The following is a 24,332-nucleotide window of genomic DNA, read 5'->3' as shown; positions in this document are numbered from 1 at the left end:
TCTTCTAAGGCCGAGACCCCACTCTGCGGCGGCCGTTGTTCCGGATTAGCGATATTCTTTCTTCGAGGGATTCCGTGTCCGCGTCCCATAGATCGAACTCGTATGGGTTATCGTTTTCGGCAGCGAAAGCGGGGTTGTTGAAGAAGGAGGGGTGTGGGAGCGGGAGGTCCGCGAGAGAGGTGTAGTGCGTGGTATGCGTGTAGCTCTCTAGGGCTCCTAGAGTGGCCCATGGAATAGGGACTCGAAGGTTGCATGGGGGGGATGCGCCGGCAACGATGAACGTGACCCAGTGACGGCGGAGGTCGGAGGCGGATGATAGGCGCCCCGTGCCTGATTTTCCCGACTCATTCTCGATGGAGATGAGAGTGCCGGTTCCGAGCTGCTGCGCTGGATGCTGATCTACTATCCAGGTGTATCCTCTCCCTCCCCAGACTGGCCTTGGTTGGACTTTCACGTGTGTGACTTCGGACAAGGGGTCGTCGGTTGTTGCATGGAGGGTGGGGAGAGGAACGGGTTTACGTGCGGGTTTTAGCCCAGGGCCCGTGTGTAGTCGTGCTCGGTTAGTGTCCGAGGGATTCTTTTTGGTCGTGGACTGAGAGCGATCACAGGGCATGTCACCTATGGATGGTGGGGAGGGTGCGTGTTCGTCTGCATGGTGTGTGTCCGCTGTTTTAAACCTTCTCGTTTGGCGTCAGCGTTTAGTTAGATTCTGCTCGTTTGTGAACCGAAACTTACGCTCTTCTCATAGAGTTACGTCTCATTTAGCGCTTTGGGGAGAAGGCTATATCGTGTCATATCACATTATATCGAAGGGGAAAGCATGTTGTTTATCTGGGCTCAGAGGGATCCGGGGATTTGGGATTTCCGTGGCGGGTTCGCTCTGGGTTGTCTTATGGCGTTTATGCTCCCTTATGTGCTCTCCGGTTCGGTTGTGTCACATGATTTTGGCTGGGCTGGTTCGTTCCGTCTCCCGACCGGTACGACATGTTCTCACGTGACGGTTCCGGAGATTGTGGTCACGCCGAGGCGTTGCGTTTCTTTCGCGCAGGTCAGTTGTACAGTTCGCGCTCGGTGGCTTGAACTCTAAAGGTAAACCTTATTCCAAGGAGGACGGTGTTCGGTCTGTGGGCGCTCGAAAAAAAGAAAAGGAGGGGGAGAGCGGCCTGGGGGAGGGGAGAGGTACTCTAGGGCACTGTCTGTGGCTAGCGGGTGGGTTACCCGTAGTCCGATGGCGGGATGGTTCCCTATGCGATGTCCCGGTCTGGGTTATCTGGCCGTTAATCGACCTGTGCGACCTTGATGGGTCTAAGGGCTAGGGGCAGGATATGTCCCTAGTCCTTTTTGTGCATGTTGGTTTCACCTCGGAGAGGTTACTTATCCCCCGGACCACGGAAAGGTCTGCACAGGACTCGTCTGAAAGACTGAGCCCTCCCGGGGGTAGAGGGGCGATCTCTCCTCCTTGCTCCTGAAGGATATGACGCATCGGACGCATTGGTATGCCACTCGAGAACGCCCACGCGCCCTTTCGACATCCTGTCACTTGCCTATTGCGCAGACTGAAAGCCGATCCAACCGGCTCGCACAGTCCGCGAGGAGCGAGTCCAAGAACACGAGTGAGGATGATCCGTAGATATGAGAACAAGCCAGCAGAAGCCGCTCCGTTTGCAGAGGTAGTACAGAGTGCCAATACGCCAATACTGCTATCTAAATACCACAATATGCTCGAGTACCATAACTAAGCATGCCCTGCGATCGCGATCCCAGCCCTTGGTATAGTGGACCGCAGACACGAAACGCTACATGTAATTTTGGGAGGGCCACGCGGCGAGACGCGCGCGGGGAGGGGTGGGGGTGGACCTATACAGCACGAGAGAAGAGGGGACGAGGCGAGTGAGACCGAGCAGCAGTAGCACAGCGGGGGCGCAGCAACAGCGACACGAACACCGAAAGCACAGCAGCACAGGGACCAGGGGACCACATCCACGGGCGCGCGCGGTCAGACGAGCGACTTGATCATCAGGCCCTCGAGCCTGCAGAACTCGGGCACGATCGCGGCGTACGACATGAACGCGTCCACGTCCGGCTCCGCGACCTTCGCGAGGCCGAGCTGCAGCTCCGCGTCGGACGTCGGCATCGCCGTGACGGGGGTGAGGGCGGCGGGGGTGGACGGCGCAGCGGGGTCGAGCGCGGGCGCCTCGCCGCTCGTAGGCGTCGTCCCGCCCAAGTCGGGCGTGGTGAACGCCGTGGACGGCCCGTCGAGGGTGCTGCCCGACATGGCCGTGCCCGCCGTCGAGCCCGTCATCGTCCGCATCCGCCCGAGGTCGCCCTCGCCGAACGCGGCCCCATACGCGCCCTGCATCCCGCCGATCCTGTCCATCTCCTCGCCCTCGTCCTCGTCCTCCTCCACGAGGATCGTCGCGCCGAGCGCCGAGCGCGCGCCGTGCCCGTACGGCGTGCTCGCGCCGCTCCCCGCCGCGCTCGGCGCCTTGCTGCCCGCCGGCGCGTTCACGTTCGTCCGGATCGCCGCGCCACCCGCCGCCGCCCAGCGCTTCGCGAGCAGGCGCCGGATCTCCTCCTCGAAGCCGCCGCGGCCCGTCCCCGCGGGCGTGCCCTTCTCCTTGCCCCACACCCACCGCGCGACGTACGAGCCCCCGAGCGCAGCCCGCGCGGGGAAGCCCTGTGGGGGCGCGTTCCGGTGCGGCACGACCTGTGCGCCGTCGATCTGCGTGGTGGGCACCAGGACGGGCGCGTTGAAGATGTCGCCGACGAGGTTGGAGATGGACGGGAAGTTGGCGGCGGCCCCGGTGGAGAGGACGCGTGCTGGGAGGGGCGTGTAGTCGTACGGGTCGAACGGGAGGCCCATGTTGTTTGCCGACCCCGTCGGGTTGCGCTTCTGCTGGGACACTGGGCTTGGTGAGGCGTTCGCGGCACGGCCGCGGCCGGCGTTGGGCCCGAGGACACCGGTGGAGAGCATGCGGGACCAGCGAATGCGGAAGGAGAGAACCTGGCTCTCGAGGAGGCACCGGGGGTTCGCACGGAGGTCCCGGAACTCGTTCACCTTCACACCAGTCTCGAAACGGAAGATGCCCTTCACATGTGAGAAGGGATAGCTGTCTCCTTGGAGCAGCCAGTAACTGAAGAGCTTGTCGTCGAGTCTGTTGACGTCAGCTGAGATGAGCAATCGGCAGCGGAAGTCAGAACCATGCGTACCCTATTGATCCTCCGGGCGGTACGATGGCTACCAAGCGGTCAAATGCGCTCCAGCTCTTCGTGTACATGTCGCGTACGAGCGCTCGAGGAACGTCTGCATTCCTGCTTGATAGCATGAGGACGTAGCGTCTCCGCTCGCTAGCGTCCTGGGCAGGATGTGGGAAGAGGGTGTACAGACGAGTGGGTATGTAATTAGTCGCCGGAGCCAGCAGGGCGTCCATAGGGCCAAATGAGAGCACAGCATCGGAGGGTGTGGGACATAGGGAAAGATATGTTGAGAGGTAGTCCGACGTGAAGGGTGTGACGATAGTTTCTGCCAAGTGCAACATGAGGGCCACGTTTGACGGGACAAGAGCACACTACGCACCGGGATCGAAACCATACCGCTCGACCAGGTATCGCGAGATGCTGCCAATTCTCCGCCGCCCGCCCGAGATGTCCACATCGCCCAGCCATCCCCAGATCCGCCTGCCCTCGTCCCTGCTCCCGCCCACGATCTCCAACACGCCCTCGTCCCAGTGGCTCGGTGTTCCCGTCGCCTGCGGCCCTGAGTGTGACCAGAGGCCCGTCGCGCACGCCTCCGCCTCGCCCATGCCGGCGTACGCCCCGCAGAAGAGACTTGCGACGAAGCTGCTCGCGACCTGCACCTTGCCTGTGCGCGCCCAGATCTCGGGCCACGCCTCGCGCACCCTCAGGAGCTGCGCCGCGAGCAGCGACGCATGCGCGCACGTCCCTACGCGCGCGGCCATGAGGTCCGGCCCACCGAGCGCGGCCTCGAGCGCGAGGGCATGCGTGTGCGCAGACGTGTCCTGCGCGACGGGCGTGTTCTGCATCGTGAACGCGGTGAGCGGGATCTGCGTGTGGATCGGCAGGCGAGGGTCGAGCGTCTGGAGCTGGGGCATTTGGCTGGCGTGCCACCAGACGAGCGCATGCTAGGCGCCGTGCGCGGGGTCGCCTGTGAGCGTGCGACCGCGGGCGAGCGAGTGCGACGACATACCTGGGCTGCGCCGCCGATAGCCCTGATCCTCCCCAGGTCGTATCCCTTGCCGATCTTTTCCATGAGCAGGTCTGCGCAGACGATGCAGTATGCGGTCGACGGATCGGGCAGGTGGGTCGCACGGTGACGAAATGAGTAACGCGTCGATAGACAAAAAGCAGATTTGCTTCCGTGAAGCACTCACCAAAGGCCTTGATCCACATCTCGACGGGCGTCGTGTACGCGTCGCCGGGCGTCGTGAAGATCCCGCCGTGCGTCCTGCGCGCGGCGTCTCAGCGATGTCCTCTCTGCCAGGCAGTGCAGCGGCCGCAACGAGGACGACTCACTGGTACTCCAGCAGCTCCGTGTCAAAGTCCACGGACTCTACGCCCACCAGCTCCAAGTTTTCGTCCACGATCGACGCACGCAGCTGGTCCGTGGCGAGCTCGACGCCCAGGAAGAACCCAGACATGGTTTTCGGCGGCATGGTGACAGCGCAAGCTACGTCCCGTCGCGTCAAATTTCAGAAAAATTGTCCTGTCGCGTGTGTCGTCGTCGCCAGTGTCAGAGAGCTGGGGACGGTGGTCGTGAGCAAAGAAGGGAGGCCGTCTGAACGAAGAGAAGGTGTGTGTGCGCAGGCGAGGCCATCACCATCAGCCATCCCCGCCTCGGCGTCTCTGCCTGCCTCATGCTGCAGTCTTCCCACGCTCCTACTGCCGGTATTGCCGGCCTAGGGAGCATCCCGCCTTCACTGCACATCGCTGTAGACTCTGACCACGAACAGCGATCTACTCATCAGTATTGGGACCCATCTGCGTTGGCGGGGCTCAAGCAGTAGACCTTCGACCGCCAAGCGCCCGTAAATAACCCCTCAGAGGGCTCACGTGTACAGGTCCAACGACCAGCAGGCTAGAGGAAACAGTCAGGTATGTCTTTCATACAGCAAGCAACCAGCGTGCTCGCTGATGTTCCTTGTGTTTTTCATGGCTTGATTTTACGAGTGTTAACCCAACCGAGGTTTGCTATGAACGTTCTTGTGTTCTTGCAAACAAGGCGTGAACCATTGGCAACGCACCTACAAGGTCTCGGTGTATGCTTCACGCCAAGCCCCATGGTATATTCTGTACTTGCCTTCATCGATACAGTCCGTTCCAGTTGACGAGCCAGTCGGTCTGGAATATACCGCGTGACTCCCGCGAGGGTGGTGCAGCCATAAGCCTCAGCCTGCATTCATGACGCGGACGGGCATGGCGGAGGGAAAGGTTACATGTTGAATCACTACCTCGCCGATCGTAGCGGCTGGCGTAGCCCTTCATCCAAGGCGTCCCTCTTGCGCGTGCAGCACAGCGTCTTGTGCAAACCCTCGAAGCTATGACACGTTGACGTTGGAAACAACGGCGCTGTGCGATGACAAATTGAGCGGTGAGCCTCCTGGCATATAATACCTCGTGGATTCAGTTTAAATGTAGGACGTACAGGTGCCTTCGACGCTCACGCAGTCTCCCCTCTGCTGAATGCCTAGTAGAAGCAGCCGCATTCTGTCCCACACTTCCGTTTTGCATTGACCTGTCTGGACTGCGGCAAACTCGCGCGCGAATACGGGAAACGGTAGCAGGACGTGCAGCTGGTGGTCAGAGAGAACTGCACGCGCCTTGTACCTACGACCACTCACGCGATCGAGGACGACGACACGATCCGCAGGACCGCGGCTGCAACCTTCGACGCGTCACGATCACGTGGCATGTATACGCGTCTCTACAGTGAGCCGAAACGGAAGTTGACATGCTTATTCGCTGAGGTTTCAAATACAGTACTAGCTTCGTTCAGGTTAACCTACTGGCTAGATTGTGCTCCTCATGATCGCCGGCACCCGAGTAAAGTCGCGGCCTGACCCTCATACGGAAACATTCTCCGAGTCGAGCGAGATCTCCGTTGCAGCGTGCCGTGGTATAGATCGCCTCAGGCAAGTGAGGATCCTAGCAAGAATCTGTTCCGCCGCCGCCACATCGTGACGAGGATATAGGTGGTTTTGTGTCGTGATGATTAACTCTCTTCCCCCGACTGGCTGCCATGTCCTCCTCGAACGGACGGAAATGCTTAAGCTCGAACTGCATTGTACAGCTGCACACTGCATCACATCCGGATGTGACACTTGCCATTGGACGACACCACGCGTCGTGGTTTCTCGTGTCGATCGCCCAACCTCAGCTGCCCGCCCACCCACTCTTTTGCCTGAATTTTGTCTCGCCGCATCTTGGCTCGTCACCGCCTGCAGTATCTCAATCTACGTCATGCTTCGTGTACCATGGCGTCCCGGGAGGGCCCTCCCTCATGGAGCTTCTCCGTCTGCGCGACGCGGATGGTCAGGCCGTGCTGAAACTGACGGGAGATTCTGCGGGCACGAAACCCATAGTCGAGGCCCTCGTGCCCGCTGAAGGCATGCTCCATGCATGCGCACACTGCGGCGTCTGGGAGTCGTGTGTGGGACAGCGGTTCGTCGCCTGCGATGCTTGTCGAGCGCGTTATTACTGCTCAGACGTAGTGAGTCCTCGTGGGTTGCGCAGTCGGGACTGGTGCTGACATTGTGTGGTGCCTCGGTGTAGTGTCGCAATGAAGATCTGCAAGAGAACTTGCACGGTGCGGACTGTCTGCTGCTCCAAAAAGGCCGAGATCTCGAGGTGGAACAGCGCCGCAAGACGCACGATAATGTGTGGAACTGGAAGAACAAAAAGAGTACGTTTCCGTAAGTGGTTGAGTTCGTACAGACGCTGAACATGTAGCCTTCGCCAGATCTCGCTGTAGTAACATTCAAGTTGGCACCCTCCGTACATCCAGTGGTGGAGAGCGAACATGTCTTGTGAGTACTATTATCAGAATTGAATCTCATTTTGTACCGACCAACGCAGACGAGACAGTATATCGCGCCGCTTGTCGTCTCCGTACTGCGAATGCCACGCTTCTGCTGTATGAAGCATGGGGGTTGCCGGGCGTCCTGGCTGAAGAGGCAGCATATGGTGGATGGAGGACAGGACTTGTACATCACGCTTTCCGAGAACATACATATGCGAGTCCACGTCATTTGCTGGGGTCGAACGTGTTTGGATTACTTCGTACCTGTTCTGTTTTGTCGTCTTCCTCTACGCGGGTCATATACTGCGCCGACCTCTGCGTCCTCATGTGGCATATGACCTTCTGCGTTGTCTCTGATGTACGGGATATAAAATTCACTCGGACTTCAATCACCTATGCGGCTACGCCATCCGCGGCTTCGCGGGAGTGGCGAGTTGCTGTTATGCGCCCCATCATCAAGGAGCACAGGCGATGTATATCGATGTATCCCTATATGGTCAGCAAGGACCCGTCGCTATCGTGGATTATCGAACATTTCTCAAGCGAACGAAGCAAACCACATCAGACTGGGGGAGTATCATTGTCATAGTGTCATCACGTCGTCGTTGATACGGGTGTAACTCGACTTGTTGCTTGTTCCTGATCCGATGGCGGTCGTGCATCTAGAAGCGTACAGTCGTTGAGCATGAAGGGGGACACGGATAGATGCATGTTCATGTGTCTGAGTACGACAACACCTGGAAATAAATACGCCTCAAATCAGATTCATAGTTGCGACCGCTGGGCGCCACCCGGGAGTGCTCGCCCTCGCTGGAGTCGTTGGCGGAAAGGGCGACGAGTCGCTCGCTAATGGTCAACGCTGTCTCCTATGGAGTGTACCACATCTGAGAATAGGTACGATGATCACAGAACATCAAGCCGGGGTGGGTTCCCGCCTATTGCCGCTGGTCTCAAAGAATACCTCTTTGACGGAGGGGAGGGCGGTCTTCCACGGGACTGCCGCACGGGATGGCGAGGTCATGTCACGCATCAGGAAAGACCAGGTCTGCCAGTCAGAAGATCAAGATGTGAATAAGGAGGTCGACCATCGCAGTCCGAGACAGATCCGAAACACACACCGGCCTATCCCGCAGGACTACAGAGGCACGAAGTTCTAGGGCGACATTGATTCGGACGAATCATGATAGGAGTCATAGGACTGATGAGCAGTTCTCGATTTCCGAACATCAGCTATTGTGGGCATGACAGGCGAGGGCCACGATCTCAGGAGAACTTGATCCTGATCAAGAGATTTCTTTCTCATGCCTGTCCGAGTAGCTCAGAGCGTGCGGGCATTCGGACTAGCCCACGTCGCCGCACCAGGGCGGAACGAACGGTTCCCCGCCAGCACGTAGCTGCGCCTGTGCAGAAATCACTGGATGAGTCAGAGAGCGATCGTTGTGCGGTGGGTGTAAGATATGCACTGTGCTTACCGAACACGAGTGAAGTACTTGGTTTGCTCAGGATCATGGGTGTGCGATAAGAACACAGATTGATATTCCGGAGTCCAAAGACTAAGACGTCGACTGCCTCGTGTACGGTCGCTGTATATGTCGCTGCGCGAAAATCGCAAGTCCAACAGATGTCTGCTGTCGACGCGTCGCACGCGAAAATCGCGCAACAGGGCGTTGCACAGGCTGCCCATCCCTAATAAAGTGAATCAGACCAGCTTGTTACAGAGAAGTAGTATCTTTCAGCTTACCTGCGTCTGGTCGTCGAGAGTACCTTCAAGTTGACTATGCTCCGACAACCTGATGATCTGCCCCTTAGCGTCGACATTCGCCGACCTCTGAGCAGAAACGTTTTGAGGCTGTATCACGGCTGGAAGGAGAGGTCGATGATTACAAGACCAGTTCGCGACATGCTCGTGTACTCAGTACTGGTGGGTGTGGTCACTGTCGTTCGTCCCAAGAGAGCGCTCGTCACGGTACGAAGGCTTTGTGGCGCGAGGTAGGGTCTCGGATATTGCCGGCGGCTTCAGCCACAAAGGGACCGGCAACTTACCGTCACATTCATCTTTGCTTCCGCACTACTTAGTGTCAACCGCCTTCAATAAAACATCGCAGGGAATGTGTACCTCGAGCTATTGTGAGGCCTTGTCGAATCTAGGGGAAGCCCTCTACTAGCCAGGTGAGTTCACAACATTACACAGTCACTGGCAGTGTGATAACACGTCGAAGACCGCTGCAGCATGTAGGAGCGAGGATCGTTGAGCACTGTCAAGACGCGTGTCCCACAGTGGTCTCAATTGAGACACAGGCTCGATAAACGAAGAGTTTCTCCGCAGACTTTGATAATCATAGCCGTGCAGCGGTGTAGGTTGACAAACAGACATAGAATGGAAGCGTATAACGGCGAAGCACAGCGCGAGCATCGCGACTGTCTCTTCCGTAAGGGCGGGGCCATGACCCGGAGGTACGTCTATTCACGAGCATAGCGCCTGCGGCGCACACTTACACTCCCCGTTTGTTCAACAGCAAGTATTCCCGGTGGAGTCACAGTCCCTTTGGTCATCGAAGGGCGTCCGATATCCGCACCGGATGAGTCACATTATGAGCGCATCTTCCACGGGGAGGGTCCTCAGCAGCGGTGATACTTTTCTTAGCTGACGTTCCGTGGTAGCTGACGTTCCGTGGTAGCTGACGTTCCGTGAAGCAATGTTCGATCGCCTCTCCGCCATCCCCATGTAGACTTCGCCTGCGGTCAAGTCGGCACCGATGCAGTCGAAGGCTCGGATCTTCTTCATCTCCATTATTGTTTGGAGCTCGTGTGAGTGGTGCGCAGGTCCGGAGTTCCAATGGAGAATGGGCGCCCCGCTGACACAAACCATGCTACCTCCTTTTGTTTCGCAAAACAACACGTTCGCGCAGCATGGCCCCATCCGTCTCTCGGCCTTACGGAACAAGCCTCGTGGGTGAACGCAGGCAGCCTGATGCGGCCGTCGTCGAAGATAGAACTTTGTTGGCGCACTGCCCCATTACGGACACGAGCGTATTCTAGAGTTCTACTTCAATTCCAAGTTTATGCGACTGGCCGACCACGATGACGGTTTCCGTCGGCCGTGAGCGGATCGTACGTATGCCTTGTGATGGGACTCCGTTTCAATCGGCTGGTGTACTGCGTATGTTTTGGAAATGTCACTGACTGACCAATGGGGTTTTTACTATAGGTCCTAATTTGAACCCGAACACCCATCGTATGCCCATCGTCTGCCATACACAGACGCTGTCCGGTGTCACCGTTGTCTCTACGTGAGAGAAAATCTACTTCGCAATGAATCGTGAAGCTTGACGTCGTCTCCGGTGGCCGATCGGCGAGGGGTAGGTGCTTGGAAGGTGAGCTGCCCCGTTAGTCGTGACTAGGCCGCTTCATTATGCATTCCAATCATGTGCCTTTGCTTGATGGCCTTCGGTGATGCATCTCACGATGAGCCATCGCTCTCACTTTTGTTCTGATTGTACACCGCTCGCTCCACTAGCCCTTTTGGGATGGAGCCAAGGGGTAGCGAGCCTCAATGAAGCCGAGCGGATCGGTTGGAAGATTCGTTCGGTGTCTTACTTTCTCCTGATTCTCGGAGTACCTAGTAGGATCTGCTCCCATCTGGGGCTTTCAAAGCCCTACCCGGACTCCGGAGTAGCTTCGCATGTCATCTCCATCATTCGCCATGAGCGACTCCCACACGAGCGACGCTCTGGTACGGTATGATTGCCCACACACAGGCGAATGGATATACTCGATTTCCTTCCGTGTACTCAATGCGAAGTCAATCTAGTATTGATCTGGTCTGCGAAGGCGTTATCTCTACCGTTGTCAAGGGGGCCGGGACAAGCCGGGTGTCCTGGAAAACATCTCTACATTACTTTTCAGTTACGCGACCGCGGGCCAGCGGTTCTCAGTCCGGACTTTTCGGTCGAACAGGAGCTGAGGCGCCTGATCGTTCGTGGATCTCTTCCCGATAGGCTCGGTTCCTGCTCGGTTCTTCTCAAACACCAAATGGCAAATGGTCGTGTTGCGCCTCCACGTGCGAACAAAGTCCCGCGCAGCTGTTGCGTCGTCGTGCGTTGCCATGATGAGTCCTCCCGGCCGGCCCCGCCCCGACTCCCCGACGTTGACGGGACACGCTTGGTGATGCGGGCAGTGTCCTACTTGGCACACCAGCACGCGGGAACGACCTGTTCTCATACACAAGGTCCGCATTTGCAGCGCGCGGTCATACAAAGTTAGATGACACTCATGCGAACAATGATGCAGAGGTTTCTGCGGTGATGGACACCGGCGGATAGATCACATCCGGTGCCTGTAGCGCACCAGAAGGCCCGCGCTGTTTTGTCTCACTTCAGACTGATCCATGAGCCAATGAAAGAAGTGCGGTGCACCCGCTGGGCATTTCTGGGTGGCCCCGTTTCCGGATAACCCATCCGTCCAAGGACCACAAATTAACGGCCCGGACTCTTGCGGCACGCATCAGTCCGGCTTGTCTCGACGTGCTGTGTTTTATAAGTACTCGAGTTCATAGTCCCCGCAACGTTTCCACCCTTCCTCGTCTCCCCGAGGATCCTACACTGTCACTGAGTGATTCATTCCAGCTATGTATTTTCTTGTCTATATTGTATACTTAGTCCTCGCCGGTCTCCTGTTCGGAATCGCGGTGGCTCTGCACAGGCGTCCAGGCTCGGTGCCGCCCGGTCCTACAGGCTGGCCTTTCATCGGTAACATACTGGACCTGCGCACGCCGCAACCTTGGATCACCTTCGCCGAATGGAGCGCACGATGGGGTACGTGCTACGTTCAACTTTGTTGCTGTATGCGCTGAAACGTAGGCCGTGCCAGGTAACATCATGCAGATAGACCTGCTAGGACAACCCTTGGTTATTGTGGGTTCACACAAGACAGCAGTCGACATGCTTGAACGGAAGACCTCCATGTATTCGGACAGGCCTCGCTTGACCTTCATGGGACGACTGGTCGGATGGGACCGCCTGACGGCCCTGCTTCCCTACGGCCCGCGTTGGCGCGAAACTCGCCGGCTCTTCACGCCTGCTCTTGGAAGTCGCGCCAGCGTCGTTGCGTTCGAGCCCATCATGAACGTCCAAATCACCCGCTTTTTACCCCGTATCATGAAGAGTCCGGACAACATCGTGGACCAAGTTGTACGGTACGCACCCGATTGCATACGTCCGCAGAACGCAGGATTGACGTGTATGTAGGACTGTGGCTGGGACGACTCTTATGATTGTATATGGCTACAACCTCCGCGAAGACGACAACACCTTCGTTGACATAGCGCGCGCTGCAATGCCCGAGTTTTCTTCTGGGTTCTTGCCCGGTGCATATTTGGTCGACCTGCTACCGATTTGTAAGTCCCGTTGCTCTAGACTTGTGGCCTCGCAGGCTGATCGGCTGCGAAGTGAAGTATGTTCCATCATGGATGCCCGGTTCAGGATGGAAGAAACTGGTGAAGACCTGGAAGCATGATTTGAACACGCTATTGGACACCCCATATGAGTATGTGAAAGAAGAGATAGTGCGCTTCCATTCCTCAATTAGGCCACCTACACGCTCTGATTGCGGAGTACTCCCTTTAGGCGAATGGCAGCACCTTCCCTTCCTTCGTCTCCCTTTGTCTCGGCGACTCCCCGGACGCCGAGCGAGAGGAACTCGTGAAGACGGCGGCATCGTCTCTCTACATCGGTGAGTCGACTCTTTGCCCCGTGACGTTCCGTGACTTAACGTCATTGGTCTCGCAGGCGCGGTCGACTCGGTTAGTCTTAACTTACGTTTTGGCTATTGGTTTCTTGGCGCTGAGGTTACCGGATCGTTCTATACAGACAAGCTCAGCAGTGACGACTTTCTTCCACGCCATGGCAAAGCACCCAGAAGTACAGAAGAAAGCTCAGGAGGAAATCGACCGTGCAGTCGGAACCGACAGACTGCCTCTCTTGCAGGATCGACACAGGCTGCCCTATATCGATGCCATCATTTCCGAAGTACTCAGGTGGAAGCCCGCCGTTCCTTTAGGTAGTCGATGACATCCTGGTGTTCTTGTGCGAAGCTGAGCCGTCGCTCTAGGCATGCCACATCGCTTAGAGCAGGATGACGTCCATGAAGGCTTCTATTTGCGTGAGGGATCCATCGTCGTGGCGAATATTTGGTGAGTGCTCTAGCATACGTATGGAATTTCATATTGATGAAGTCTGAGATCAGGCAAATGCTGCATGATTCGGATACGTATGCGGAGCCCGAGGTCTTCAACCCGGAGAGGTTCATTGCCTCAGAGAAGAGAGAGGCTGAGATGGATCCGCGCACGATCATCTGGGGTTTTGGAAGACGGTAAGCAGGAACAGCCTTAGAATATGGTTCACACAGACTGATCTACATTGTCCCTAGCTCATGCCCCGGTGCGTTCACATATTCGCACCATTAGCGATCTTGTTTTTGCTAATGAGGGTATTCGTAGGCTTGTACCTTGCGGATACATGCATCTTTCTGGCTGTTGTGCAGATCTTGGCAGCATTCAAGATCACAACACAAGATGGAGGCAATATACAAGATAGTGACTATACAACCGGGATCATCAGGTACGTTCCCGGTGGTCAGTGGCGGTCTGGCACTAATAGAAACACAGCCATCCTGGACCCGCGCAATGCACCGCATCTCCGCGATCGGCAAAGGCCGAGGCACTCATTCGCTCTGTTAGCCTTGACTAAACCAGCGGAGAAGTTGCAACGGCACCCCTCGCAATCAAATCATGAAATCACGTCCATATTCTCCACGACTAAACCATGCGCGTTCGCTGTAATTTTGGGCTTCGCTCTCTCGCCCCTCTGCTTTGTTCTCACAACGATGGCTCGTGACGAAACGTCACGGCCTTGTAATTTATTACTTCTGTTGTACCACTACAACAGACGACATCCTTTGCCACCGTATTCGTTCTAGATACAGTATGATATTGCTTCCTTAGTCACGACTTTATCGCAGAATCACCTGCTTGCCCGTCACGAACATATATACCCGCTCTTTTGATTACTTGACCGGCTTTGGTGTCGCCTCTTCCCATATTCACTCCGTGCTCAAGGCGATATATTCAGCGTTCAGCAAAACATCGTTGACATCTGGATGCATGGGGGCGTCGCGGCGTCGTCAGTCCTTGGTGCTAGATTAACAAGCTGATTTCCAAGACGCGGTCCCAACAGAGTACATGCTGAGCATTGTGACAGGTACCGTACATCTAGCAAGCCTTCAGCTTCAGGCCTCATCGACATCAACGGATCTCAGGTCCGACCTACAATTCAATACTGACATCACTCTTCGTACGGCGACGAAAATACTTCCGTGCGTGTCTTCCCTTCACCCCTCCTGAATCACTGACACCGATATAGGCCGCAGTACCCGAGATTTCTGGAAACGCGCCGCGTGCTGCATCCTTTGTAGGCACCGTCCAACCTCTGGATTTGACGCGATGAATTGCTGAACCACAGAGGGGGAAGTAGTCGGGCACGCGGCAGGCCGATAACTCCCGCCTCGTTGTTCCTCCCTTTCCCTCTCCCGCATCTTGCGAGACGCTCACAGCAAGATCCAACCTTTCACCGGCACCATTTGTACACATGCAAGCGCTCGCCGCTTCTCCACACACTACAGCGAGACAGCCTTGACCGGATGGACAACATTGCTCCAAGTTGGCGAGAGCAAAATCATCTACTCTACAAGAGGCGTGAACGTAGGAACGCGAGACAAACGCTAAGACAAACATTGGAGACAAACGCTAGAGACATTCTCATTGGCTGAGAGACGGACGCCCGAACGCTGCCCGAGCCTCTCAAGCGCTCCGAGCTCGCGCGACTGAATACTGTACTTCATCCTTCCTCCTCCTCCTCAATACCCCTTAGACTCGCGCGCGACCCTCATGTTCATTTCTCACTCTGGCATAGGAGGGCGCGGACCAGGGAGCGGTAAGGCGCAGAAAACAACAAGTGACAGGAGTGTACCGAGCGCAGCGGAGACGGGCGCCGTGAGTGCAGACACATGCGAGCGAGCGAGCTAACTGCAGGCACAGGACGCGGCGACGTGCAGCACGACGCATGACGACCGCGAGCATGTAGGCATGGCTAACAAGCGGGCGGCGGGTGGACGAGCGAGCTAGCGAGCGGCACACGCCGACCGTGAGGGCGCTGAGAAAATCCCCAGCACGTAAACACGGTTGACGAATGGACGGCGGGTGCATGAGCGAAGGAGCCGGATGGAGGGAGGAATGGGTAGGCACAAGGCGCAGTCGCCGTGGCGACATGAAGCGCGACGCACACGCCGACCGCGAGCACGCCGGGCGAATGCCCAGCACGCAGACACGGCCGACGAACGCGCGCAGAGGGAGCGGGAAGGCGGGCGAGCCAGTGGACGGGCGAGCAGGTGTGGACTGGCAATCGGATGGGCAAGCAGGTGAGTGGATGAGCGAGAGAGCCGGCGGGCGAACAGGTGACAGCGCATACGTCGACCACGAGCGCGCTGGGAGAACACCCATTGCACGCGGACACGGCTGACGAACGCGCACGCAGGCAGGCGAGCGGGTACACAGTACAAGAGCGGGCCACTACACGCACGGCGAGGGCGAGGGAAACTGCTCGGCGAGTATGCAGGGCAAAGCCCCCGCGTGAAGCACAGCCGACGAGCGGACTACGGGCGCGGGCGTAGCTACGAGCAGGGAGGGCCAGCAGACAACGACTGAATATTTCATCATGACTTAGACTCGCACGGCATTCAAGTCGTCGACCTGGGGTGGGAGGACGCAGACCAGCAGGACAGCGAGCAACATACAGTGGACAACCCAGAGAAAAGGGTGGCACAGGGCGACCGGCGACTGCGCGAGGCCAGAACCTCGGTGAAAAACAGCACGACAAAGATGGCTTGGCGAGCACTGGCGCAGTGACGAGGACTTGGGCAAGTGAAAGGAGGGCGAGGAGGGCGAACATGGTACGTAGAGCAAACCTCAGGAGGCGGACAATGACTGACTGGAAGTTTCCGTCTTGCGTGCCAACTCAGCGAGACTCGGTCATGGACATGGGTGTGCTGCGCGTATGCGTGCTCCATTACTACTGTCCGAGGTCCCATGCGTCAAGATACATTTAGTATCTCCCGAACAGTAGGTATTCATAATATATATGTCGCAGACTGGCACGGGGCCACGAAGCCGACTCCCGAAGGGAGGCGGCTGAGTGGCCTTTCAACTATTATCAGTCTCTTACAGAAGTCGCCTACGCTTGCAGATTACATAGAACAGTCACGATTTTTGAGCACTCGCCCCGTCATGCGCTCAAAGCCGTAAATAATTCATCTGACAGAGATATATGCAATCGAAAGCGCATACCCGTAGCGGAGCACGGGCATCGGCTAGTCCTATTCACATTGTACGACCCAAGCAATCCAACATATGCTCACCTCTTTTTTTGAGGCTATCTCCAAAACGATAGGCCCCACGACGAACAGGTGTACTCAGGCGGAGTCTACTGTTATATGATTCGCCGCAACAGGGTCAGCAAGCGCTCCCCGCCTCCCACGCAGTCGCCATCATCATTGTTCGGTACCTAGAGCGCCTACTACATACTGAATTTTAGTCCCTACCTCCCCCGCTACAAGTCTGAAAGACGTCTCTCGGAAGTCCTTACAGATAGCCTGTGCTGGTTTTCGAACATGAACACTTTCTCCGCTTGCTCCGCATACCATGCGAACCTGCGATTGACCATGTCTGCGCCACTCCAACAACGGGTTCATTTCTTGCTGGGCGTGTCGCAGCATAAGATCGACGACACAGGAGATCCGCGACTACCAGACCTTGGTCTCATCAGGCAGGACGTCGCAATAAGTAAGTAGTGTTGGGATATGGCAATATGGAGTCTGGACCCATGCTCATGACGATCACGAAACCAAGCGTCTGCTGTCGTGGAGGCCGTAGACTCGATGCCCGAGCCACGTGTGCTTGAGCTACAGGATCCACACACTGGCGACATTGTGCAGGAGCCGGCTTCACGCTCTCTCGTGCTCAAGACCAAACTCCCTTGGCTATTCACGTATAGTTTCCTCATCCACATCAGTGACGGTACCGTTGGCTATTTCAAGTGTAGTGCGTGTACTGACTCTGGTACGTGACAATCTAGTGCCGGAGGACATTCACGAGCATGTGATTTGGGCTCTGGAGACGTTCATCGACGCTCTCATCGATTGCACGGACGTGCAACTCGTCGCTTTGTACAGAAATGAAATAGATGCCATGTATGCCCATGCTGGGTCGGCTAGAGTACAATTTGCTACCCCGGTGGACACCCATAAGTTCTGCCTAGTGAGTTTCACAAGTATAACCATCTATCTTCGTGCAAACTCTCACTGCCATTCAATGTCGTAGCGACAGCAAGCAAAGGCAAAACTCACTCTATTCCTGCTGTGAGTTTCTAGTATCGGTGATGTCATACTCGTATCCTGGCATCACTGGCATATCCTGCATGCCTTGGAGACAGGAAGCCGGAGGTTGACCGACCGGGGCACGCTGCGCAATATTTCAGTGAGATCATCGAGTTTCAGAGACAAGCCGTCCCGCCGGGGCAATTCTTCACCGTACAGCGGTAGGTGCCGTTTGTGATACATCTACCCGGACAGCCTGAGGCTGATGTACATGTGGGACAGTGACCTCCTCATGATCTACACAGAAGCATTGACACGAAGCGGCGTGGATGATGATAGTGCACAGTTGCTGCTGGAAGGGCTTGCCGATTCGCCTGCTTGTGAGGAAATAGGCTTGCGTGATCTAATCGTGGCAAAAGTATGGTTGTCACGCGTTCTGCGGCGGCGAGGCAAGCTCGGTTCCGCAAAGAAACAGTTCGTCATTAATCATTATGTTCGGTTTCCGGAGTACGGGCCTCATAATTGCGACAGCGAGAAGTGGCTTGTCAAGTGGTTCCGCAAGAACCCGCATCGGTTGCCGGCTGCGGACTATGGCGAGCTCCTGACGCCGAGTGGTGAAGCGGCGAGCCCCATCCTGGGAGCGCTCGGCGTACCTTCTTGGTTAGCAGAGCGCCAGGATACTGACAAAACAATCCACCGCCACAACAAGACATGCAGACAGTGTCAAGCCGTGGAGCCAATTGTGAAGCTATCCGTATGTGGGAAGTGCAAGATGTTTTATTACTGGTGCGACATTCGGTTAGGCTTGGACCAGGAGCATCGGTAACTGAATGTTCGGTAGTAGCTCTCGAGAATGTCAGAGAAAAGACTGGCCGTTACACAAGTACGTGCCGGCCAGTCACTTGCTTATGTCAGTTTCTCAATGCTGTCTGCTTGACAAATAGGAATGCGTGCAAGTAAGCATCGACGCTTAGTAGCCTACAGTCTGTACTGACCGGCCTTGAAAAAGAGACTTTGCTAACCAGAACGAGGAGCTCGAGCTACTCTCCTTACTGGATGCACCCGCTGCACAGCGACAGAAGGACTGGAACGCTTGCAAACTTGCCGTCGATAAGTTGCCCTATGCCAATGCGTTACGTCTGCATGAAGATCCTGGTCGAGCGCTTACTCACCTCATAATCGAACATTCGGCATACACTCCTAACGCAGGACCGCTTGCAAAAAATCGTCAAATGCGCGGTGTTCCGCATTGCTGACGTCGTGACTGAGATTGAGCACATCTTGAAGCTCAGGGCCGGCGAGGGCCGAGAGCTCTGCGAGACGCTGCTGCATGACTCACACCCAACGGCAAGTGAACTCGTTCTGTTCCTCACATTTGGATTTGGTGATGGTATCCCTACGAAGCTCATGCGGGGTCTGCATGTATCTTCTGAGTCTCTTGTTCTGGTTATACTCATTCGACCTTCAGGTGCAATAGGGAAGTGGCAACTCAAGTACACATCATATAACAAGAGTTGGCGCCAGGCCATAAACAAGGACATTCCCCCGACACAGCTAGTACTGCGCGACGATATCAAGGACGCAGAGTTGGATTGAACTGCCGTGATGGATTTGTTTGGTAGCAGAACTGCCTACGGGCTTAGTTATCATGGTACGTATATCAGGCATCGCACTTCACGTATTCATATAACACCGCTCACTATAGTACTGGGTAGGCGGAAGCATTTCCCACCACATGTCCCTTTATGACTCTTACGCGGACGCAGAGGCCCCAACGACTCTATGAGCAACTTCAGTTATCCGGCCCGCGCCTTTTTTCACTGGCTGTTCGATCGACGACGCAGGCATGTATGGATTTAGGAAAGTCACACTTAATGTACCCCGTGCCCCGCTGTGACACCAATGCAAGCGTGAACGTACGACACATCATCTCTTGTAACCACTTACGACTGGGTCCGCTCTCTCCCGTCAGTCTGCTTGGTTCGGATGCGCTAAGTTGAAATTACACCGGCGTCGATCCGAATTTATCCTACATGCCGGTGAGCAGGGCTCGAGTCGCCGGCACGACTGTCGCTGTGTTAACCTGAGCATTCTAGCAAAAGTTCAACGTATCTTGGTGTCGTCCTCACCCGGCTAGGTCAATCACAGCGCTGTACAGGTCTTACGAAGACACGTGAGATGAGACCGCAACGGTGTCCTAGAGCCAGTCTGTAAGGATAGCTTGGGAGTCCATCGTTACTCCGAGTTACCCTCCGAGTCTGCCAGAAAGGAAGTTGCCAATGCGATCTCTGGCAGGGGAATTTTCTGAACATTGGTGGCGACAGTTAGCGGTAGGTAAGTTCTGATTCTGTGGACGTCAAGGACTACATTCTGTACTTGGGTACACAATAGCCATCGTCACTTCGAAACACTGGCACATCCCCGGGCTCTCTCTCGTCGATACGCACTAGTTCTGAGTCGGTTGGCACACGACGAGTCGTGGAAGGCTTCCTGGTCAATACTCGCGAGGTCGAAGTCAAAGCCATCATATTCGCCTTGAACGGCGGAACCTCTATACTAATATGTATTGTCCGACTCACTGAATTATACACTGGCAGTAAGGCCAGTACTGTCACATGTACAGCCTGAGCGACGTACCGAGTCCGAGGTTGGCAGTTGCCATAAAAGGTATGTCATGGTTGCTGGCGTCTATCAGCGTTAATACAGCCCTGGCAGCTCACTCTGTTTGCCCAGTCGAGTGCCAGGCAACCTGAACGTTTGGACGGAGGTAAGTAACAATAATCGTGAGACATCGATGCTAGTAACTCACTGATACTGACCATCGCTCTCTACTCAAGGGCCCAAATCACATCTTGTCATGGCGCACGCATCTGCTGTTCCGAACCGACAGCGAGTCCAGTTCTTGTTCAGTGATTGGAAGGGAGCCCCTGAGGCTCAGGCACAAGAATATCTACCGACCCTCGACTCGGTCAGGAAAGACATTGCGAGAAGTACGTGGGCACGATGGTTTTGAAAGATGTGACTTATGACGGTTTGATCAAGTACCTGCTGTTCGAAACAACCTATCAAGGCTGCCTGCACAAGCTCGCGTACGTTTCAAGGATCTGTACACTGGCGAAGTGTGTCAGGACCCAGCATCACCCTCCCTTCTACTCAATCTTCATCTCTACGAACTGTTCAAATACAGTTATCTCATTGATATCGATGATGGTACGACGTGTTTCTGTCTTGATAGTATGCAAATTGCTGAAGTCTATGCCACCAGTCCCGGAAGACATATTGAGGCCGGTAGTTTGGGCTCTGGAGATAATGACCGTCGTTGCCTCTGAAAGCACAGACGCCCAACTCATCGCTGCTCGTCTTATCAGAACTGAGAACAGCGTGGCTGACACCTTGAGCGGGCAGGCTGCGACGCAAAGCGTTATAGTGAGCAACGGAAGATTTATCCTGGTTAGCTATTGGAGTTCTGCATTTGAAAGAAATTATTAACAGTCTCTCGAATTGCAGCGCATGCAAACCAATGTCAAGCTCGCAGGTCTCCTTTTGTAAGATAATCAACACCGTTTTTGTTACCGTTCATCAAAGTAAACATGTGTTTTGCTTATCGGGGCATCAGGAAATCGAATGTGAACAAACCAAGAGATGCCGTAAAACACTTGGAGTCAATATTAGAAGAGTTGCGCTCTCGTACGTCACCTGGTCAATTCATCACAGCACAGCGGTTAGTCGCGTCTATACAGTCTCTGTTTTCAGACGTTGATGTGCATATGGGACAGTGATATCCTCGTCGTTTATGCAGAAGCCTTGACACGGAGTGGCGAGGATGATGTAAAGGCACAATCCCTGCTCGAACAGCTTGTCAAATCACCTGGGTCGTCAAATGGAGTACACGAACTGATCGCCACGAAAGTTAACTTGTCACGAGTGTTAAGGCGGCGTGGATATGCAGATGCTGCAAAGGAACAGTGAGCCGCCGTCAACTATTTCTACGTCTAGAATGTAGTCCTCACATCGTGGTAGCGAAGAGCGGCTTGTAAAGTGGTTTCACAAGAACCCGCACTTGTTGCCTGATGCGTGGCTTCGAGAGGTCTTGATCCCGATCGGCGAAGTCACTAGCACAATCCTGGAATCACTCGGTGGACCCTCCTGGTTAGAATAACGCAAGCACACGGACAAGACTGACCAGCGCCTCTACAAGAGTTGTCAACAATGTTTCGCCCGGGAACCCATGGTCAAGCTCTTCGTGTGTTCGAGCTGCAAGAAGATCTACTATTGGTGCGATTCACGGTTTGTGCGGATGCCATGTAGCTAAACGTTCGCTAGCTCTCGCGCATGCCAGAAAAAGAACTGGAACCATCACAAGTGAGTCCTATGCGATATATGTCTGGCAGTCTCACCCCATGCTCAATATATATACTTTGCTTGACACGATTGGCAGGCATATTTGTGCGTGAGTGCAGGTTGGTGGCTAGCCGCAAACTCTACATGCTGACCTGTCATCAAACAGAGAACAGAAAGCCTTGAACCAGATCTTCGACGGGCTCTCTTTGTTGAGCCCGTTGGCTGCACAAAGGCAGAAGCATTGGTTCGAGTGGCGACAATGCATAGACGAACGGCCTTACGTCAACGCGCTGCGTTTGCACAAAGACTGTGGTCAGGCGCGAACACACCTCATAATAGAGGAATCGGTGTATACCCCTGATGCGGACAGGCGCTTCACAGTCGTGAGATGTGGGGTGTTTCGAATTCATGAAGCCCTGACAGAGATCGAGCGTATCATGAGGCTCAAACCCGGTGGGGGCGCCGAAGCTTGCAGCCATTCGCTGAAAAGGCAACCTCAAGATGGGCCTCAGTCCATTGCCTTTATCGTCTTTCGCTTCAGCGAAGGCGTCGCTCCATGGCTAGATCGTCGTATGTACCCGAGATTCCCAGTAATCTCTCGCCTGCATCTACTCATCACGACTATCACAGGCACGATAGATGCCGAAGACCTTGAACAGATGCCGTATAATCCAAAATGGCGTCAGGACATAAACAAGGACCACCCTCCAGCAAAGCTCATACTTAGCGAAGACCTAAAGGACGCGGAATTCGACTGAGTTCATCTAGAAAGAAGCAATCTCACTCGAGTCACGGCTCCCGGCGATCTCATCTGCTTGCTGAAGCACCGCTTGCGGTAAACCTCTTAGAGGCAAGAAACCACTGTGATTCTACATGTACCGATGTTTCTTACCGGAAGTTTGTTATCCCTCTAATGCAAGCAGTGCTCCTGCGCTTCGGTCCTCCTTTGTTTTGCATTAGTAGAGGAAATGGCTCGATCAAATCGACAGCGATGACTCGGAGATGGTATTCAATTGGGATGAATTAACTCCTCCAACTTGGTAGCCCGACGCACATAGTACAGGAAGGCATCTGAGCATTCAAGTCCAGAGAGCCGAGAGTACTCGCCGCGACAATCAGTGTATGCACCGCGGCCTTATATCGATCACAGTATGTGCTTTATGTCAAAGTACGATTCGGAAATTCACGGGGCTACTAACATAAGCTGCGAAACCTCGACGTAGATTGGACAGCCTACTCAAACTCGAAGGTCGATCAGGACGCCGTACTACGCAGCGCTGGCTCTAAAGCGCTAACTTTGATGCATGATGGTTTGTATCCCACGATCACTACTCAAGAGACGCGTAGTTTCTGAACAAACTCTAGGCTTTGCTCCTCCCATCCACGAACGTTGTCCGGGATTCCTGATTCTCGAGCGCAAGAGCCTCAGTCATCTAACCCTGCAAACATGGCGTCCCTGGCCGTACCACGCCGACAACGCATACAGTACGTCCTGCACATGTTAGATGGTCCGATTCAAGAGGCCAGTACCCTACGAGAGCCGTTACCAGACCTTGACTCAGTCAGAAAGGACTCTGCGATGGGTACGTGGCACAAATGCAATCACATGAGATCGAGCTCATCATGTCAACCAGTGTACTCCCTCTCGCAGATCACCAATTGGCTGCCCGAAGATGCCACAGTCCGGCTTCAGAACATAAACACCGGTGAAATTGTGCAGGTCCCAGGGCCTATCCCACGATCGGTCATGTTCTTTAGCCAACTTTCTAAGCTATTCTTGTATAGCTTCCTCATCCACATCGATGACGGTACGATGCCTTTTACTCAGCCAGTGAATGCAGTACTGACTACGAGACACGATAAAAGTCCCCGCTGACATCCTCGACAATGTGATCTGGGCGTTGGAGATGTTCGTTGATCTGCTGACTGAGTGCACGGATGCGCTACTGGGTGCAATATTTCCCCGTCCATCCAGCGCTGAGGACAATGCAGGTCTTGTTCACGCCAGCCCAAGGCCAATTGTATCGCAGAGTGGCAATATTCTGATACCGGACTACAGTGGTAGACTATTCAAGGTGCGCTTACATACTCCTACTCTCGTCCTCTATCAAAGCTCATGGACATTCGAATGCTATAGCGTCAGCAAGCAAAGGCGAAGCTCACATTGTTCCTCCTGTGAGCTTTCGGACATTACTATTGCAGGGCGCTGAAGCGCTGATCCGTCGTCAACAGAAAACCCGAGGTTAACAGACCAAAGGATGCAACGAAATACTGGAGGGAAATCATAGACCACCAGCATCATTTTATAGCACTTGGGCAACCCGTTGATACACAACAGTCAGTGATACTTTTATGTGACAGCTGTATGTAATCGCTGACACACATGTATGGGATGGCAGTGGGTTCCTTATGATTTTTGCGGAAGCTCTTGCACGCAGCGGAGAAGATGATGCTACCGCGGAGGCACTGCTGAAACGTCTTGTTCATTCGTCCGACGAGTCTGACGAGCTTGAGTCGCCATTGGCAGATC

The 24,332-nt window shown here is 55.0% G+C and overlaps 10 protein-coding genes across 10 annotated transcripts; 8 read left to right on the top strand and 2 right to left on the bottom strand.

Annotated features, from left to right (window-relative positions):
• Positions 1-4: 4 nt before the first annotated feature.
• B0H18DRAFT_1123561 (uncharacterized protein) lies at positions 5-613 on the bottom strand (the record flags this gene model as incomplete). Its single annotated transcript, XM_048034704.1, has 1 exon — positions 5-613. One exon carries the CDS (start codon positions 611-613, stop codon positions 5-7), a length of 609 nt encoding a protein of 202 aa, XP_047888333.1.
• An 824-nt stretch (positions 614-1,437) lies between these two features.
• B0H18DRAFT_34911 (uncharacterized protein) lies at positions 1,438-1,867 on the top strand. Its single transcript, XM_048037690.1, has one exon. It carries the CDS (start codon positions 1,497-1,499, stop codon positions 1,737-1,739), a length of 243 nt encoding a protein of 80 aa, XP_047888332.1. The 5' UTR covers positions 1,438-1,496; the 3' UTR covers positions 1,740-1,867.
• A 129-nt stretch (positions 1,868-1,996) lies between these two features.
• Positions 1,997-4,673, bottom strand: B0H18DRAFT_883783 (actin-like ATPase domain-containing protein; the record flags this gene model as incomplete). Its single annotated transcript, XM_048040998.1, has 6 exons — positions 1,997-3,155; positions 3,211-3,523; positions 3,578-4,142; positions 4,208-4,278; positions 4,392-4,465; positions 4,534-4,673. 6 exons carry the CDS (start codon positions 4,671-4,673, stop codon positions 1,997-1,999), a joined length of 2,322 nt encoding a protein of 773 aa, XP_047888331.1.
• Positions 4,674-6,307: 1,634 nt separating this feature from the next.
• B0H18DRAFT_1214572 (uncharacterized protein) lies at positions 6,308-7,366 on the top strand. The gene is made up of 4 exons (XM_048036585.1): positions 6,308-6,727; positions 6,790-6,919; positions 6,977-7,043; positions 7,093-7,366. Exons 1-4 carry the CDS (start codon positions 6,518-6,520, stop codon positions 7,154-7,156), a joined length of 471 nt encoding a protein of 156 aa, XP_047888330.1. The 5' UTR covers positions 6,308-6,517; the 3' UTR covers positions 7,157-7,366.
• Positions 7,367-9,635: 2,269 nt separating this feature from the next.
• Positions 9,636-10,304, top strand: B0H18DRAFT_34858 (uncharacterized protein). The gene is made up of 4 exons (XM_048037688.1): positions 9,636-9,664; positions 9,731-9,844; positions 9,946-10,183; positions 10,245-10,304. Exons 2-3 carry the CDS (start codon positions 9,793-9,795, stop codon positions 10,119-10,121), a joined length of 228 nt encoding a protein of 75 aa, XP_047888329.1. The 5' UTR covers positions 9,636-9,664; positions 9,731-9,792; the 3' UTR covers positions 10,122-10,183; positions 10,245-10,304.
• Positions 10,305-11,609: 1,305 nt separating this feature from the next.
• Positions 11,610-14,154, top strand: B0H18DRAFT_34877 (cytochrome P450). Its single transcript, XM_048037689.1, has 12 exons — positions 11,610-11,850; positions 11,906-12,230; positions 12,283-12,431; positions 12,484-12,599; positions 12,661-12,766; positions 12,823-12,836; positions 12,904-13,093; positions 13,145-13,226; positions 13,280-13,405; positions 13,463-13,473; positions 13,533-13,653; positions 13,701-14,154. Exons 1-12 carry the CDS (start codon positions 11,664-11,666, stop codon positions 13,780-13,782), a joined length of 1,509 nt encoding a protein of 502 aa, XP_047888328.1. The 5' UTR covers positions 11,610-11,663; the 3' UTR covers positions 13,783-14,154.
• Positions 14,155-16,807: 2,653 nt separating this feature from the next.
• Positions 16,808-19,354, top strand: B0H18DRAFT_1214570 (uncharacterized protein; the record flags this gene model as incomplete). Its single annotated transcript, XM_048036584.1, has 13 exons — positions 16,808-16,928; positions 16,995-17,162; positions 17,221-17,402; positions 17,466-17,503; positions 17,578-17,682; positions 17,744-17,935; positions 17,993-18,247; positions 18,306-18,344; positions 18,406-18,417; positions 18,471-18,567; positions 18,671-18,875; positions 18,930-19,112; positions 19,177-19,354. The coding sequence occupies 12 exons, from the start codon at positions 16,808-16,810 to the stop codon at positions 19,055-19,057; spliced, it is 1,542 nt and encodes a 513-aa protein (XP_047888327.1). The 3' UTR covers positions 19,058-19,112; positions 19,177-19,354.
• An 821-nt stretch (positions 19,355-20,175) lies between these two features.
• On the top strand, positions 20,176-21,572 carry B0H18DRAFT_34765 (uncharacterized protein). The gene is made up of 8 exons (XM_048037685.1): positions 20,176-20,228; positions 20,299-20,451; positions 20,504-20,671; positions 20,727-20,911; positions 20,969-21,006; positions 21,078-21,182; positions 21,238-21,426; positions 21,487-21,572. The coding sequence occupies exons 2-8, from the start codon at positions 20,319-20,321 to the stop codon at positions 21,530-21,532; spliced, it is 864 nt and encodes a 287-aa protein (XP_047888326.1). The 5' UTR covers positions 20,176-20,228; positions 20,299-20,318; the 3' UTR covers positions 21,533-21,572.
• On the top strand, positions 21,573-22,744 carry B0H18DRAFT_34766 (uncharacterized protein). The gene is made up of 5 exons (XM_048037686.1): positions 21,573-21,736; positions 21,785-21,823; positions 21,900-21,911; positions 21,969-22,372; positions 22,433-22,744. The coding sequence occupies exons 1-5, from the start codon at positions 21,690-21,692 to the stop codon at positions 22,558-22,560; spliced, it is 630 nt and encodes a 209-aa protein (XP_047888325.1). The 5' UTR covers positions 21,573-21,689; the 3' UTR covers positions 22,561-22,744.
• A 419-nt stretch (positions 22,745-23,163) lies between these two features.
• B0H18DRAFT_1214568 (uncharacterized protein) lies at positions 23,164-24,265 on the top strand (the record flags this gene model as incomplete). The annotated part of the gene is made up of 7 exons (XM_048036583.1): positions 23,164-23,287; positions 23,353-23,385; positions 23,437-23,610; positions 23,669-23,877; positions 23,940-23,977; positions 24,035-24,139; positions 24,202-24,265. Coding segments are annotated over exons 2-7 (594 nt in total), but the record flags the coding sequence as incomplete, so codon positions are not given.
• Between the last annotated feature and the right edge of the window lie 67 nt (positions 24,266-24,332).

The sequence above is a fragment of the Fomitopsis serialis genome, assembly GCF_022376445.1.
Source record: "Fomitopsis serialis strain Sig1Antser10 chromosome Unknown B0H18scaffold_101, whole genome shotgun sequence".
In the NCBI taxonomy this organism is placed as follows: domain Eukaryota; kingdom Fungi; phylum Basidiomycota; class Agaricomycetes; order Polyporales; family Fomitopsidaceae; genus Fomitopsis; species Fomitopsis serialis.
The sequence above is the reverse complement of the archived record's forward strand: the minus strand, read 5'-3'. Positions and strand labels throughout refer to the sequence as shown.